The sequence below is a fragment of the Penaeus japonicus genome, unplaced genomic scaffold, assembly GCF_977035675.1.
Source record: "Penaeus japonicus unplaced genomic scaffold, GWHDUDI00000001_assembly GWHDUDI00000032, whole genome shotgun sequence".
Classification (NCBI taxonomy): Eukaryota; Metazoa; Arthropoda; class Malacostraca; order Decapoda; family Penaeidae; genus Penaeus; species Penaeus japonicus.
Genome location: NW_028234434.1, coordinates 3553480 through 3570979, shown reverse-complemented (window position 1 = coordinate 3570979; position 17500 = coordinate 3553480). Strand labels below are relative to the sequence as shown.

General features: G+C 39.6%; 2 protein-coding genes across 3 annotated transcripts in view; one reads left to right on the top strand and one right to left on the bottom strand.

Moving 5' to 3' along the window:
* The first annotated feature begins 5691 nt into the window (after positions 1-5691).
* On the top strand, positions 5692-11787 carry Atg5 (autophagy protein 5). Of its 2 annotated transcripts, none has more exons than XM_043006490.2 (7): positions 5692-5829; positions 7775-7950; positions 8387-8472; positions 8882-8998; positions 10402-10526; positions 10731-10931; positions 11364-11787. In XM_043006490.2, exons 2-7 carry the CDS (start codon positions 7795-7797, stop codon positions 11486-11488), a joined length of 810 nt encoding a protein of 269 aa, XP_042862424.1. In that variant the 5' UTR covers positions 5692-5829; positions 7775-7794; the 3' UTR covers positions 11489-11787. The 2 variants fall into 2 exon arrangements, with proteins under 2 accessions (XP_042862424.1, XP_042862425.1); XM_043006491.2 differs by having other exon boundaries at positions 7769-7950.
* An 878-nt stretch (positions 11788-12665) lies between these two features.
* Positions 12666-17500, bottom strand: part of LOC122247309 (uncharacterized) — a 72993-nt gene continuing 68158 nt past the window's right edge. The window contains exons 6-7 of the mRNA XM_086556287.1: positions 17296-17382; positions 12666-17049 (exon numbers count right to left, since the gene is read on the bottom strand). Coding sequence (XP_086412413.1) covers positions 15789-17049; positions 17296-17382 — 1348 coding nt within the window. The 3' untranslated portion in view covers positions 12666-15788. The remainder of the gene's footprint in view (positions 17050-17295; positions 17383-17500) is intronic.

The window sequence follows — 17500 nt, the reverse complement described above, 5'->3', positions numbered from 1 at the left end:
GCACAGAGGATCAGCACCTTTGCCAAATAACATCCTTCCATCCCATCCTATCCAGGACCTCCTTCGCCTACATCCTGTCACTCACCCCTATCCCCCGTCACCCAGGGAGTCTGACTACGAGTGCTGAGCGACAGTGGTTCTCGTAGGTCCTAGTCAGACAAGCGCCCTCTCCGCCAGCTGAGGCCAGAGGGCGACCTTAGTGTGTAGACCATGTGCAGATAAAGACAGAAAGTCATAAATAATAAATCCTGTTAAGAACTTTTGTGTTTCATTGCTTGACCTTTGACCTTAGACTTTGCTGGAAAGGTCGGTGCGGCTTTTTGACCTCACGTTCAGGTTGTTTTACTTACTGCAAAGGAATTGTCAAAGTTATTATCATGATGAATGATATATAACAAATGGAAAAGAAAGAGAGTATAGTAATGATTGAATTATTAAAACAATAACAATGATTATTATGACATTGATTACGAGATGAAGAATGTAGAATGAGAATCTTAATCATTGATATTCATAATGACAATTACAGCTATTATAATAATGATCACTGTGATGATAACTATAAAAATTACCATCCTCTTTATACTCATAATCATAATAACAATAGCAATTTCATCATAAATCAAATAATGATGACAATTTGAGAACAACAAAAATAAGGTCGAATGATAATGGTATGATGATAATTCTTATGATTTTATTGATAATGACGATTCTAGTGATGATGACAGAAGAAGCAATAACAGTGACACTGACATCAACAACAACAACAATGATAACATTGATGATAGTGGTAATAAGGATGATAGTAATCATGATTATAATGGTGATGATGATACCAATCATGATCATAATAATAATAGTAATAATTGTAATAATGATAATCCCAATAGCAATAATAATGATAACAAGGATGATAACAAATCTGATATTAATAATGATAACCATAATGATCATAACAATAAAAGTAATGATAATGATAGTAATGATGATAAGAGAAATAATTATGATCATTATCATGACGTCATAAAAATGATGATGATAGATCATTACTATTCTTTATTACCAACACTATTGTTCTCATTTTTTATTAAATCCAGCAAAAAATATAGTAATGACGATAATAGCAATAATAAGAAGAGCAATGATAATAGCGATGAAAATTATAATGATATTAATTATAATAATCATAATACTAATGATAATGATAAAATGATTGTAACAATAATTATGATAATAATAACGATGATAGTAGTAATGATAATGATGACAATCATAAAGATAATAATGATGATGATTATTATGATAATGATGATGATAATAGTAATAATAAAAGTAATAATGATGATGATAACAGTAATAATAGTAGTAACAATAATAATGATAATAAGGATAATAACATATAACAAAGATAAACCTGATGATAATAGTAATGATGATGAAAATAATAGAAATAATATCAACAATATTGATGATGATGATAATGATGATAACAACAACGATAACAATACTAATGATAAAAACAATAACAATGATAATTGTCATAATGATAACAACTGATATCTATGACAATGAGGATAATAGTGATAATGAAGTTGATAATAAAGATAATAACAACAGTAGTGTTAGTAACGACTCAAACTTAAGCCCTGTGGCGCGACCCTCGAAAATGCCCTTTGTTTACAAATCTAGCGATGACCTGGCCGTGGTCATCAGTCTCATAATAATGGTAATAATAATGATGATAATAATGATGATGACTAACTGACTGGTCCATGCGTCATCTATTTATGGAAATATACGCATATTCATGATAAGTTAGAATCGAAAGGGTATTGTAGTAGCATTATCATTATGATCAATTATTAACATCATTATCATCATTATTATTATCATTATAATGATCATCATCATTACTATTATCATTATCATTATTATTATGATTACTATTATCATCATGATTATCATTATCATTATTAGAATATCAATGATATTCTAACTATTATTATCAGTACTATTATCATCACTATTATTGCTATCAGTATTGTTATTATCATTATCATTATCATCTTTATCATTGATACCATTACTGTTATTATCATCATTATCATCATGACTGATTATCAGTATTGATAACAATAGTAATGCTATTAATAACAGAACCGATAACAATAATGATGGTCATGATAATAATAATGATAATGATGATAACAATCATCAATATCATTATTTATATCATCATTATTGTTGTCATTTTTATGATTTTGCTTTGCTATTATCATCACTATTACTATCATTATAATTGACAATGATATCATTATCAATATCATAATCCATAATTATTATCCTCATGCTCATTATTATTATAATTTTTATTACTGTTGTAATGATGATGATGATGGTGAAGATGGGGATAATGAAAGTAATGATAATGCTAATGATAAAAATCCTGAATGTTATTAATCATAACAGTAGTACTAGTATATTAATAATAATAATCATGATTATGTTAATGTTTCATAATGATAATAATGGTGGTGGTAATAATGATGATGATTATGATAATGAAAGTGATGATAATGGGAATAATCATAGTGATGATAATGTTGATAATGACAAAATTGATAGCAACGATAACAGTGATATTGGTAATATTGATATTGATGTTGATAATAATGATTATGATAATGATAGTATTGATTATGAGGATAATGATAATGATAATGATATTGATGATAATGATCATAATGATAGTTATGCTAGCAATGATGATAATGGTAGTACTAATAATGATAATGGTGATAATAATCACAAATGTAATGATAATAACAATGGTGATAAAATGTATAATAACAATAGTAATGATAGTTATGACAATCACAATAATACAAATGATATTGATAGTAATGATAATGATAATGATAATAATGGTAGAAATGATATTAGGAATGATAATAATAACATTGATGATGATGATAATAATGATTGTAATTATAGTGACAATGGTAATGATAATGATAATAATGATAATGATAGTGATAACAGTAATAATGATAATGATAATAATGATAGTAATGATGATGATAATGGTAATGATAATAATAATTATAATGATAATGATAGTAATGATGATGATAATGGTAATGATGATAATAATGATAATGATAATAATGATAGTAATTATGATGATAATGGTAATGATAATAATAATAATCATGATAATAATAATAATAATGATAATGATAATAATGATAGTAACAATATTAGTAATAATAGCATGAATGATGATGATGATAATGATAATAATAATAATGAAATTATAATAATAGTAATAATGATGATAGTGATAATCATAATCATAATCATAACAATGATAACAATAATGATAACAATAATAATGGTCATGATAATAATGATGACGATAACTATAACGATATTAATGATGATGACAATAGTAGCAGTATAAACAACAACAACCAGTCACAATAATCATAAAACATCAATAATTTTCCTCCAAGAGTGAACGCCGTCCCGTCCCGTCCCGTCCATCCCGTCCCGTCCCGGTCCGATCCCGTCCCGTCCCGTCCCGTCCCGTCCGTCCCGTCCCGTCCCAGTCCGATCCCGTCCCGTCCCGTCCCGTCCCGTCCCGTCCCGTCCCGTCCCATCCCGTCCCGTCCCAGTCCGACCCCGTCCCGTCCCGTCCCAGTCCGATCCCGTCCCGTCCCGTCCCGTCCCGTCCGTCCCGTCCCGTCCCAGTCCGATCCCGTCCCGTCCCGTCACGTCCCGTCCCTTCCCTTTCCGTCCCGTCCCGGTTCCGTTCCGCCCCGTCCCGTCCCGGTTCAGTCCCGTCCCGATCTGGTCCCGTCCCGTTCCGTCCGTCCCGGTCCGATCCCGTCCTGTCCGGTCCAGTCCGTCCCGTCCCGTCCCGGTCCCGGTCCTGATCCTGTTCTGTCCCCTCCCGTCCCGTTCCGTCCCGTCCCCTCCCGTCCCGTTCCGTCCCGTCCTGTCCAGGTTCCGTTCCGTTCCGTCGTGTCCCGGTTCCGTTCCGTCCCGCCCTGTCCTGGTTCCGTTCCGTCCCGATCTGGTCCCGTCCCGTCCAATCCCGTCCCGTCCGTCCCGTCCTGGTCCCGGTCCCGATCCTGTCCCGTCCCCTCCCGTCCTGTTCCGTCCCGTCCTGTCCCGGTTCCGTTCCGTCCCGTCCCGTCCGTCCCGTCCCTTCCCGTCCCTTCCCTTCCCGTCTCGTCTCGTCCCTTCCCGTCCCATCCGTCCCGTCCCGTCCCTTCCCTTCCCTTCCCGTCCCGTCCCTTCCCTTCCCTTCCCGTCCCGTCCATTCCCGTCCCGTCCCGTCCCGTCCCGTCCGTCCCGTCCCTTCCCGTCCCTCCCGTCCCGTCCCATCCCATCCCACCCCGTCCCGTTCCGTCCCTTCCCGTCCCTTCCCGTCCCTTCCCTTCCCGTCCCGTCCTGTCCCTTCCCGTCCCGGTCCCGTCCCTTCCCGTCCCGGTCCCGGTCCCGTCCCGTCCCTTCCCGTCCGGTCCCGTCCCGTCCCTTCCCGTCCGGTCCCGTCCCGTCCCGTCCCTTCCCGTCCCTTCCCGTCCCGTCCCGTCCCTTCCCGTCCCGTCCCGTCCCTTCCCGTCCCGTCCCGTCCCGTCCCGTCCCGTCCCTTCCCTTTCCTTCCCGTCCCTTCCCGTCCCGTCCCGTCCCGTCCCATCCCGTCCCGTCCCATCCCGTTCCGTCCCGTCCCGTCCCGTCCCGTCCCGTCCCGTCCCGTCCCGTCCCGTCCCGTTCCGTCCCGTCGTCCCGTCCCGTCCCGTCCCGTACCGTCCCGTACCGTCCCGTCCCGTCCCGTCCCGTCGTCCCGTCCCGTCCCGTCCCGTCCCGTTCCCTTCCCGTCCCGTCCCTTTCCGTCCTTTTCCGTCCCTTTCCGTCCCTTCCCGTTCCTTCCCGTCCCTTTACGTCCCTTCCCGTCCCGTCCCTTCCCGTCCCCTCCTGTCCCGTCCCGTCCCTTTCCGTCCCTTCCCGTCCCTTCCCGTCCCGTCCCGTCCAGTTCGCTCTCGCTTGTTCGCAAACAGCGTCCCACAAGCAGGTTTTCGTTCGCTTGTCTTCCCGTCCCGTCCCTTTCCGTCCTTTTCCGTCCCTTTCCGTCCCTTCCCGTTCCTTCCCGTCCCTTCCCGTCCCTTCTCTTCCCGTCCCTTCCCGTCCCTTCCCTTTCCGTCCCGTCCCTTCCCGTCCCGTCCCGTCCCTTCCCTTCCCTTCCCTTCCCGTCCCGTCCCGTCCCGTCCCGTCCCGTCCTGTCCCGTCCCGTCCCGTTCCGTTCCCTTCCCGTCCCTTCCCTTCCCGTCCCGTCCCTTCCCTTCCCGTCCCGTCCCGCCCCGTCCCATCCCGTCCCGTCCCGTCCCGTCCCATCCCGTCGTCCCGTCCCGTCCTGTCCTCTCCCGTACCGTCCCGTCCCGTCCCGCCTCGTCCCGTCCCGTCCCGTCGTCCCGTCCCGTCCCGTTCCCGTCCCGTTCCCTTCCCGTCCCGTCCCTTTCCGTCCTTTTCCGTCCCTTCCCGTTCCTTCCCGTCCCTTCACGTCCCTTCCCGTCCAGTCCCTTCCCGTCCCTTCCTGTCCCTTTCCGTCCCTTTCCGTCCCTTTCCGTCCCTTTCCGTCCCTTTCCGTCCCTTCTCGTCCCTTCCCTTCCCGTCCCGTCCAGTTCGCTCTCGCTTGTTCGCAAACAGCGTCCCATAAGCAGGTGTTCGTTCGCTCGTCTTCGCTAGCTATGCCGAGCAATTATTGTTGTTGACAAAATTTGACAAGCAGCTGAGTAGATTTTATATTTATTGAATTTCCAGGTAAGGATCGATGTTTTGGGGTTGTTGGTGAGGTTAGTATTAAGAGAGAAGGTGTAATGTAAGGTTGGGATTTTTATTTTGGTTTGAATTGTGTTGAGTGAAAGATAATAGCGATGGGTTTGTAAATTTTCTCATGACCGAAAGCCATAAGTTGTGAGTGAGACGTCATAAGAATATCAAAATATTCTTATTGGAAACTTATGTAAAGCTTTCAGGTTGTCTGTATTATTATTGATCTGGATTTAGCTGACGGGTCTACATACCAGGAAAATTTTGGGATTTAAACACGGCGTGAGAGTAATTTTACATCTTATTTTGGTATGTCTTGTCGTAAATGTTAATTACATCACATTGTTAGGGTTGAGAGAGCTATTGATTCCATTTGTGATTAATTGTAAATGCTATGGTTGCATGGATTAAAACACAACAGAAAACAATGTTACTAAGACACACCAATTCATCTCAAAATGGGACTTTTTTCTTGTGGAAATGTGACTGCCATGTTCTTTCCAAATCCATCTGGAACTTCCCTATATATATGATGCTTGGCCTACAGTCTTTATTTCAGCCTGACACTGCTTAATCCGTTAACACCGGTGACAAGATATCACGTCAAATGGTGGCAGGATCAGCCGCCGGGGACGAGATATTTTGTCATGACTATCCTCCTGGCCGGCGTGCTGGATGCATAGCACTTAGCCGCGGCCAGTGTTGGTGAAGAGCCTGAGGCATTAGGCTTACACATTTAAATATCTGGGCATTTCATTAATTTGGAGTCAAAACAGCCTGTCAGCAGTGGTTTAAATAGTGGTGTAATATCAAGTGATTGCTTTGGCCTCCATGTTTTGCACTCTAGTAAAGATAAACAAAACTCAACCTTATATATTTTTGGCTAGATAGAGTTTGAATAAATTCCCTCTTTGATGAGAAATTATTTAAGAGGAATACAAGTTCCTGGCTTAGCTTAATGAATGTGTGGAGGGTTCATTGGCCAAGCGCCAACAAGTAGATGCGATAGTAATTATTACATGGGTCAGTTATATGCTCCAAATTTTTAGGACTTTGCCTTGTAAACAGTACAACACAAAGTGACAATAATACAATAAAATAAAGAAAAGATATTTCCTTTAGAAATCCAGACTGGAACCTTTATCGAGGATGTCTGGAGCTTTCACATTCATTTGTTTGCACCTTAACATTTTTGCTTGAAAATCAGGTTATTCATTCCAGTTATGCTATAATGCTATCTCGAATTCATGCTTTTCAACATTCATATTATGCACTATTTTTATTATTATTATTATTATTATTATTATTATAAATCTGCCATATGCTAGAGCAACAAATTACCTGCAAAATACAGCCCAAAGGAATATCTCAGTTTAATGTATGCTTTATGATCACCACTGTAACAACTGTATATAAACTTGAACTCATTCTTTTCAACTTTTGTTATGCTCACTAAGCTTTTTTAAACCCATTGGCCACTGTATTAATAAAATATGTATACAGTCATGTGGCGGGTTTATGTTGTATGGCATGGTGCCATCCGCGTTTATGACCGATGCTGCTTTGACAGCAAATTATGCCATCCGCTATCAATGGGCTAAGTAAGGATTCAGGTGAAAGATACAAAGCAATGGAATATTCTGTCATATATTATAACCACTGTAACAACCAGGATGCACTACCATTGATTTGAGCAGCAGGAACACAAGAATCTCATTCTTATGAAATACCTGTTATGAGTCCTTTGGGTCGTACTTTGTTGCAGGCTTGTTACACTTTAGTGTAGTATGCTTAGAATTGTTGACACTTAAAAGCTGAAATGAACAAACTGAAGTTCACATGGTATATGGATGGCCTACAATCTGATATCCAACATGATAGTGGCACATTGTCAGGGGTTGCCATGGCCCCAATAAAAAAATTCCATCAGTTTCAGATTGAATTTGAAGATAAACCATGGCAGAAGACAGGGAGATCTTGCGTGAAGTCTGGGATGGCAGAGTTCCCGTTTGTGTTCAACTTGCAAGTGAAGACTGCAACACACTGAGTGCACCAGACCCTTACTACCTCATGGTTCCAAGACTATCCTACTTCCCTTTAGTTATGGAAAAGGTAATTTTAGATTAGTTTATCCAGTTTGGAGATCATATTTTGGCAAACGAAGCACGTGTTCATTTTAACTCATCAGTGACAGGCATTGTTAGCGGAGTCAGATTACTTTTTGCTCTACATTTTTTTGTTCGGAATACAAGCTAGTCATTCCTACATACCAATAGCTAATTAGTATCACTTTGCTAATATATCATCTACAGACTCGTATATCACACCATGAGTCTGGAAAATAATAGGACACACCTTAAGATGTCCAACCCAGGCTGAACATTTTAAGATGTGTCCCATCTCAGAAGGGTTAATATTGCATATTTTATATATGTGAAAGTAAGACTCTTTTCATATCAGTGTTATGAAGTACATGTTTCACTTTGTATTTTGATCAGTCAAATCAGTTTCAGTAAACTTATCTCATCTAATATATTTTCATTAACAGGTACGAAAACATTTCCTCCGCTTCATTACCACAGAACTCAGTGAATCTGAGATGTGGTTGGAATCAGATGGCACGCCATTGAAATGGTAATGATCATATTTTTTATCAATTTGGTTATAGAGATAACAAATGTTAACTTCCCTTATAGAACTGCTTCTCTGTCTGTAGTTCAACATATACTGGAGCATTATAAAGGATTTTCGGATTTAATCTTGAATGATACACACACACATATGTATATATATATATATGTATATATATATATATATATATATATATATATATATATATATATATATATATATATATATATATATATATATATATATATATATATATATATATATTATATATATATATATATATATATATATATATATATATATATATATATATATATACAGTCTCTTTTTTTTTCATTGTGCAATTGTCAACATTGATAGAGAAACTTATGTTTTTATTACTTTTAATAAAACTAGGCATGTCTCCTCTCAGGCATTATCCTGTTGGTGTTCTATTTGACCTTCATTGTGGTGGCTCTGCTCTTCCTTGGAACCTCACTGCCCACTTCTCTCACTTCCCAGAGCATGAGCTCATCAAGTGCTCCTCCAGGTCAGTAGTTCAAGCCACCTAGTGTTCTCATACTTTAAGTCTGTCTCCGCTTGTTGTAGTTTTAGGTGAAATAGCAAATTATCCTCTTAGCCACTAAACTGGGCCACATTTCTTTTCTTAACCCCTTTTATAGGAGGAGCATTATATGTGATTAGTGCAGCTGAAATTTCCTACTTGTTATTTTTAACATCTTAATAACATGGCTTTGCTGGTCTTCCTGCCGATGATGTGAATACCACATCATGGCTTTTATCTAGTCGGCTTGCCAGGTGATTGGTTGTGTGACAGCTGGCTGCTGCCTCAGCAGCCAGCTGAGCTTTTTTAGATACTGCCCCATTGTTAAGGGGTTAAATGTTCTAGATTTTGGAAAGTTTCTCATATTCAAGTTTTGGGGGGAAGAAAAAATGATTCAGCTGCTCTTCTAGTTCCCAGACTCAAGCTAGGTCTATAGTGTTCAAGAGACTGCTTAGGAGAATGAGGTGTGAATGGCTCATAGCTATCTTCATGTATTAATATTGACTAGTAAAATCTTTAGAAATATTAGTTTATCCATTACATGTTTAATTTTGGAAAGGTTTGAAAATCTAACCTCTTTCAAATCCTAGAAAAAAAAAAATATACAAAATTTCTTCCTCACAACTTTTGCATATTTCATTTATTATTATTTTTTACCTTTTCTATTTTTAGGTTTTATATTATTAACCCCCATGGACAGGGCTGGTAATAGTACACTTTAACCCATTGGCAGAGCATGGCATGATTTGCTGCAAAGGCAGAGTAGGTCACAGACATGGATGGCACCATTCCAGACATGTAAACCAGCCATCCTACTGCACAAATATTTATTTCATACCGCGACCAATGGGTTAATAATCTAAGCTGGAACTTTGTTGCCTGAAGGCAGTATCAAATAAGCTACTCAAACATTATCTGGCAAGTCAGGTAATCAAATATTGAACATGACAGACCCATATCTGTCTACCTTCTGTGTCTCACTAGACTTGACTAGTGATATTTAAGATGCAAATATACTTATGCACAGGCACTCAGACGTGTTTGGAATTACAATATAAATACAGAAAGTAACAAAAAGTAAATAAGTGCATACATTTCATTAACCCATCCACGACGGGGGAATTCTGAATGGCTGGCACAATACTGTGCCACCAGGCCACTGGGCTTTGTTGCGCGCGCGGAGTACTGTACCACCCACCATGTGGGGGTGGGTTTTTAATATTGTATGAGCATAGGAACAACATTGACCATAGTGAAAAAAGGAAAAATAATATCTTTAACCAATGACTATCATCCTCCCTAGAAGGAAATTCATTAGTTCCAGGTCAGACAATAAGTTTCATGTCTTTGTAGGCTTTATCATAGAGAGATTCTATCTCCTTTTTCAGAGAGGTTGTCGAGTCCCATTTCCTCTCATCCTTGAAAGAAGCAGATGGTTTGAAGCACAGAGGACAGATCATCACCAATATGCAAAGCAAGGATCACAAGCAGCTATGGATGGGTCTCTGTAATGGTAAGCAATTTATTTGAGAAAAAGTTTATTTGATTGAATTGAATGGTTTGCTACTTTCTCTCTTCTGTGATGTTTCTTAGCGTCATTACCTTCTTTAGTCTCTCTATGATTTTGGATTAAGTTGTGAATTTTTCCAAATGGTTAATATTCCTGGCAATTCGATGAACAGATTAACTATAACAAATTCACTCTCCCATCTTGCAGATAAGTTTGACCAGTTTTGGGCCATTAATCGGAAGCTGATGGAGAGTACCCCAGAGGAGGGGTTTAAACACATTCCCTTTCGTTTACACATACCCTGCCAGCCACCAATTCAGAAACTTGTCAGACCTCTCACAGATGACGGAAGGAAAGTTACGTTGGGGGATCTCCTGCAAGAGTTTTTACCCGATTCCAGTAATGAAGGTGAGAGTAATGGGGTGTAGTGGATCTATACTTTATTTTTTCTTCACATTGTTAGTTTGTCTTCTTCTTTCATCCACATTCTATTGGTCAGCATAGAATTGTTCCCAGTATTCATATACAAAGTATACATAATAAAGTACTTGATGTTCCTTGGTTTCTAAGATTTATGATATATTTGCTGTTTAGTGTAATTTGGTAACTCCAGTTATTTTGAAATGAAGAAAATCAAATATTGGACCTGTTGACTATGACATTTTTTTAAACATAATTCATTTTTTATAGACAGTGCTCATGTTTGGAGTATATGTACTACCTATATTTTATGTAACATTCACCACCAATTGGTTAATTAAGAACTTATATTAGACTTAAATGCTGAGAGATGCCTGTTATTAGAATTTACATATATAGCAAATTATCTTTCTTCCATAGGAGACCGCGTAGTGATCCAGGGTATTGAGGCCCCACGGGAGACTCCAGTGCAGTGGCTCAGTGAACATCTCAGTCATCCGGATAACTTTCTTCACATTTGCTACATCCCCACTCAGATGTCATGACCAGTGTACTGCCGTTACATAGATTCAGCATGTACGCTTTTTAGTATTATCGTTCCATAAACAGAATGTCGCGTTCTGAGAGTTGAGATTACGAGGTTTTCTTTGTATGAATGCTTAAAGAAAGGAATCCTATTGTGTCTGCTCTTGCTGAGAGAGTGTTGTGACCTATTTGTATTTTAGATTGGCCATCCATTCAGCAATTCTGAGGGTTTGAATGTTATTGCGTCCATTATTTATGTGTATTCATTTCTCATGACAACCATTCATCCTTATAGAAATAGTCCAGAACATGATTTTTCCTTAACCCATTCGCGCCGGTTGACGTGCTGACACGTGGTCGAAAAAAGCCCCGGACCCGGGTGACGTCCTGGCACGTGCTACATTTTCGGCCCGCGCGCCGGGAGGCCAGTAGCGACGTGCTGAAACGTCCGCATTAGAATGATAGATTATTCTTAGTACAATTCGATTTTCATACTTGATTTGTCTTAGCTACTTTAGTTTATCCTTCTAAATAGTAGAAAATGGGATATAACGTAATATGAATGACGTCTCAGGTACATACGTAATCTTGATTACGGCATGGTGATTTCTGTTTCTGATTTGTTGAATATGATGATCTGAGTCGAAAGACTATCGTAAAATCAATTGTAATTGGCCGAGGAATAAAAAAAAAAAAATAAAAAAAAATTATATAACATCTTATTGTTGCCCCATAAAAGAAAATGACACTTGAAAAAACATTGCTGTTACTTGCATTCACTTGTATGCACATGTATGGTTGTTCATATTCTCTTTCTTTTCGTTTAGGAAGAAAAAAAAAATTGAAAAAAAAAAACTATGTTTGTTACCTCACTAGAAGAATGCTTCCACTTCCCATTGGTATTACAACATAGGAGTAAAGAATATGGAAAAAGTTCAATAGAATAACACTAAAAAAACAGTGCTATAACATCTTTTTCGACTGATATACATCCTCTGAACATAGCACTACTTTCTACACATGATTACACTTTAGACGCAATCACGCAAACCATAAGGATAGGGTGGGTGAAAAACGCTCTGCGAGCGTCAGAGCGACCGCGCGCAGCGGGAAAACACCCCGGCACGAACGGTTGCGCGCTTGAAATCTTCCCGGCGTTATCGGGAGTAGGCGAAATTCCGCCCCGGCGTGAATGGGTTAATGATGTAACATTTTATTGCACACATTATATTTCATTGATGTGCTGGTGGGTGTTTTGCCATTTGTTTTATGCCTAGTTTCTGAAAGTATACGTAACTTTGTATATTTGTGTTTGTTTTGTAAACGTGTGTGATTGCTTGCATTTGTAAGTGGCTGTGCCTGAGAGAGATAGAAAGAGATTATGAGGGAAAAAAATTAATCAATGTTTAAATCATCTGTATATATCATTTTTCTTTCTTCCTTTATATCTTTGTTTCTTTACTTCTTTCTTTACAATTAAATGTTTTTATTGCTTTCTTGTTCCTTGTTATAAAATCATGTGGCAATGTGCTAAATATTTTCAAGGAATTATCTTGTCACAGATAGAAACAAGATGATATATCTACAGTATTATTTTCAATTTTTATTTATTCATATAGTAACATAAAATGCTGATATTGTCCATTGCTTATATATATCATTGTTGCTGTACATATTTGCATAATACACTGCCATAAGAATCTGAAAAGAATTAATATCCATTGCCATTCAAATTATCTATTATCTATTTTTCAAGTTTGTGCAACAGGAAATTATACCATCGTTTGCAGTCGCATTGAAAAATAGTGTTCTGTGTACACCAGCTAGCTGCTTTCCTAGAAGAGGAGTATGCTTGCCATACAAAGTTAATGGAAAAGCATATTGTGAAGAAAATTGAGCACAGCCAGGAAAGGAAGTTTGAAAATATTACAGCATCAGCTATTGTTCTTTCTTTTAAATTTTGACCCAATTTTTTGTGTGGCTGAATTGAAATTTTAACTTTGTATATTATAGATTGCGTGGTCCTACTACAAAATTCTGTGTGTGTTATGCATAACATGATGGATGGCTGGATTTCAGCAAAATGTAACTTCCATCTTGTCTATCTGTAAAAGAACTTAGAAGTCAAAGTGCATGCCAGCTGGGATTTGCCTTCTGCTCATCTCTTTGCATCAAGAAGAAGTCAGTTTTAAGATGTGATATATTTATGTACAGAATATGATTAATATTATATATAAGATCAAGGCTGTGTTTCATCTCCTTCAGTATATGAATTAGGTCATCTATAACATACTGCTAATCTTTGTAGTAGTGGCCTTAAAAAACAACTTTTATCTATGCATGTATAACCTACTAAACCAGAAGTCATTACTGTGCCATTAAAAAACTATAGAATATTTAATAGCTGTGTTTTTGTTATAACACAAGTAACATTTATCATTTGCTTTAATTTGATATCTTAGAAAAAAAAAATCATAAGTTAATTACATGTTAGTTGCTAAAGACCTTTTAAAGCTTGCTACATACCTATTGCTGATATACAGCAGACATCTGTAAGAATACCATAAAGGTAATAAACTAGAATCGTCAAGATTTTGTTTATAATGTTTCTTTACAATATATGTTCCAGAGGATTTTTACAGATTTTATGTATAATGATTAAGGAGATGCTCTTCTTTCATTATTGGTTTTTATTTGAGAAAAAAAAGATAATGCTAGTATTCCCAGTATGTAAGTGATTTGCAAATATCTTCAAGTAACAATGCAAGCCTTTATGAAATATTGTTTGAATATAGACTATTATACATGTATGAAGAAAAATGTAAAAAAATATCTTCCCGTTTTGTCATTATAAAGAAAAGTCAAGAACATTTAGAAATTATGTTTGGTATTTGTAATGTTCAAGACTTCACTTAATCTGAAGTCATTTGATAAGAGAAATGCAAGTATTCACATTGTTTTTATTTGTCTTCTGTCTTTGTGTTTATACTTCTCTTGCTTTGATTTCTTAAACAAGATTCATAGATGGAAATAAAAAGTATTTATCAACATTGCTCAACTGTAATAGTGTTACAACATTACCCAGTATATACATCAGGGGTAAATAGTTTATAAGGAATATGTACAAAAATCAATTCACTTATCCCCTCCCCAAAAAACAATCATACTTTTTACTGTTAATTGTTTCAAGTGCACATTTCATAATTTGTTTTATTCATTTTAACAAAAAGGGAATTATATCTGTACCACTCGCAAAGCCATCAAAAGGAGCACCCTTTGTTCCCCAGGTAAATTATCACAATGTGTGGAAAATTCTACATTTGGAATCTACTACAAATTGAGAAAGGAATTATAACATGTTAATATGGCTGTAAGTTCTCTATAAACATGTTTTGTATTGGAACATTTTTTCCAGACATTTTTCTGAAAATCTCAAGATACTATTATCGTATGTAAATATCAAATATTTCTAGTTCCTGGTTTGTTAACTATACACTATAATAGACAAAAGAACATAAATGATATCAGTTTATTGATTTTCATTTGCAGTTTGTGATTTGCAGCCATAGCTTATGGTTGAAATCTAACTGTTCAACAAACAGCTTCAATATCAAATTTATTAACTCAACTGGGTTTATACTAAGTCTTCAACTGGATAGAAGATCTCAATATCAAGTCACTTTAATCGTTATAAACACTCATCAGTTGCAGAAAGAAAGCTAAGCAAATCAACACATAATATGTTAACCAAAATTCATATTGCAGAGCTGAGAAAAGAATTATCACAGCCATTTTCCTTGCACAGTAAATACACGTATCCTGTCTATATGTTGTAGTAAGGGGTGTAGAAGTGTCAAGAGAGGACATGCGAACGTGTGTGTGTGTTACGAATGTTTGTAAATTGACGGGGCTCAGTTCTATAGCTAAATTTATATGTGTATCTCTTGACAGGGCATCTACTGTGCGAGTATGTGCGTAATGTGCTATATGGACAGATAAATATTGAGATTTATATGTCTATATATATATGTGTGTGTGCGTGTGTGTGCGTGTGTGTGTGTGTATGTGTGTGTGTGTGTGTGTGTGTGTGTGTGTGTGTGTGTGTGTGTGTGTGTGTGTGTGTCCGTGTATTTCTTTCTAAACATCCATTCATGTATTTATAAATCATGTTCCTGTGACATTTTGTTCTCTCTTTCTTATCATATGACAGGATATGAAATATATTCAACATTCATGTCTCAAGATTTTACCCACGTGGCTACTACCGTATCGGCTAAGTGTCATGAATGACTGTAACAATATTATCATTATATTGAGACCTTAGTCTTTGAGAAGCCCTATCCAGTTAGCAAATGCTTTGCATTTTAGGACTACCTCTTCCTGCACTAAGTTGAAAGACATTGCTAGGACGGCAAGGCCAAGTACGAGATAGATGGATCCAGTGACAAGCTTAATTTGTGCTTCCTGTGTCTCGTAGCCCAGTGACTTTCCCGGAACGAAGTCTCCGAAGCCAATGGTCGAGAGAGTAATGAAGCAGAAGTAGCAGGCATCCAGCATGGACCATCCCTCGAGCCACACGAAGAGCAGAGAGCCGATGCCCAAGTAGGAGGCGACGAAGCCCAGCACGATGGGAATGGGAACTCGGTTTTCCGCGTCCGAAGTGTCGGGCGGAATGGGACGGTAGTTCAGCCCCAGCATGTCTCCGTCGACAGCCTGGCCGGATATGGGATCTGTGAAGACGGTTGTGGCGTCGGTGCGCACTTGTCCGTAGCCGCCTTTGTTCATGAGCGCCATTTTGCGGACGATCTTACTCTGCTCAAGCAAGGCGTCCCCGGAAAGAGTGTTGTAGACCACTAGAGTTTTTCCAGGAGATCGCGGCGGCCTCTCTGCGACGCGGGGATGAGGAGGCCCGTCGTGATCCATCCCGCCGAACAACGAGGCGCCCAGGAACGGGCTGGAGGTCCCCTGGTTGCACGGTCGACTCGCAGTGCTCGTCAGCGATGTGCTGGAGGCGTGGTGCGTGGAGGTAGTGAAGGCCGGCGACCCGGGCCGCGTCGAGTGATTGGAAGACGGCTGCTCCATCTCTGACTCGATGATAATGTGCGGGCCGCCGTTCTCGCGGCCAAGCGCCCACTCCGCTGGTGTCTCTCGCGCCCGAGGAGACGAAGGCTCGGGCGTCGGCCGCGAGGAGACTGTGGGCGAGGGTCGTGTGGATACACTAGGAGACAGACGAGTGGACACGGTCACCATGTCGTAGTCGTGGCAGTCATTGGACGCTGGATCGAGAGAGACGACGAAGCCGGGTATGTGGGTCTTTGTGTAGGCCGCGCACTCGGCCACGATGCGATTGGCCTCCATATCCGGCAGGAGGACGTGGTTCTGGGAAGGATACGGCAAGGGGCGCGTCGCGGGAGGGCCAGGCGAGGGGTTGGGCGACTCCAGCGTTGGCGCCTTGAGGGGATTGTCGGAGCCTCGGTGGATGGTGGCCGAGATCGGCGGCGAAATGAGCATATTGCGGCGGTTGGGTTTGTACTTGGGGGGCGGGGTGTAGGGGGCAGGGGCCGCTGGCGCCGCGGGGCCACTGCAAACAGGCACGAGGCCAATCAGAACACATTGATTAGAGGGACAATACGTCTTTTTAATATAACTTATAGAGGCCTGTATTGATAAAAACGCTCTTATTTCTGCTGCTTGGCCAGAATTGGACCGTGGTAAACCAATACATATCAGTCACTATTAAAATGAAAGTAATTCTTTAGAAGTAAATAAGTTTTCATGCCACTACTTATATCCATCAAACTGAAAAGGGTTATTCAAGACTACTGACCTAGGATTTTGCAGGTTAGACGACGACTCCGCGCCATCCTGGTCTTTCTTGCGACAATACCAACAGCACATTCGATGGTACATGAACCTGAGATGCGAAAGGAGCTCTGAGTTTAAAGCTAGCGTCTCTCTCTCTCTCTCTCTCTTTCTTCCGCGCGCGCATCTCTCTATATAATATATTATATCTCTATATATATCTCTATTTT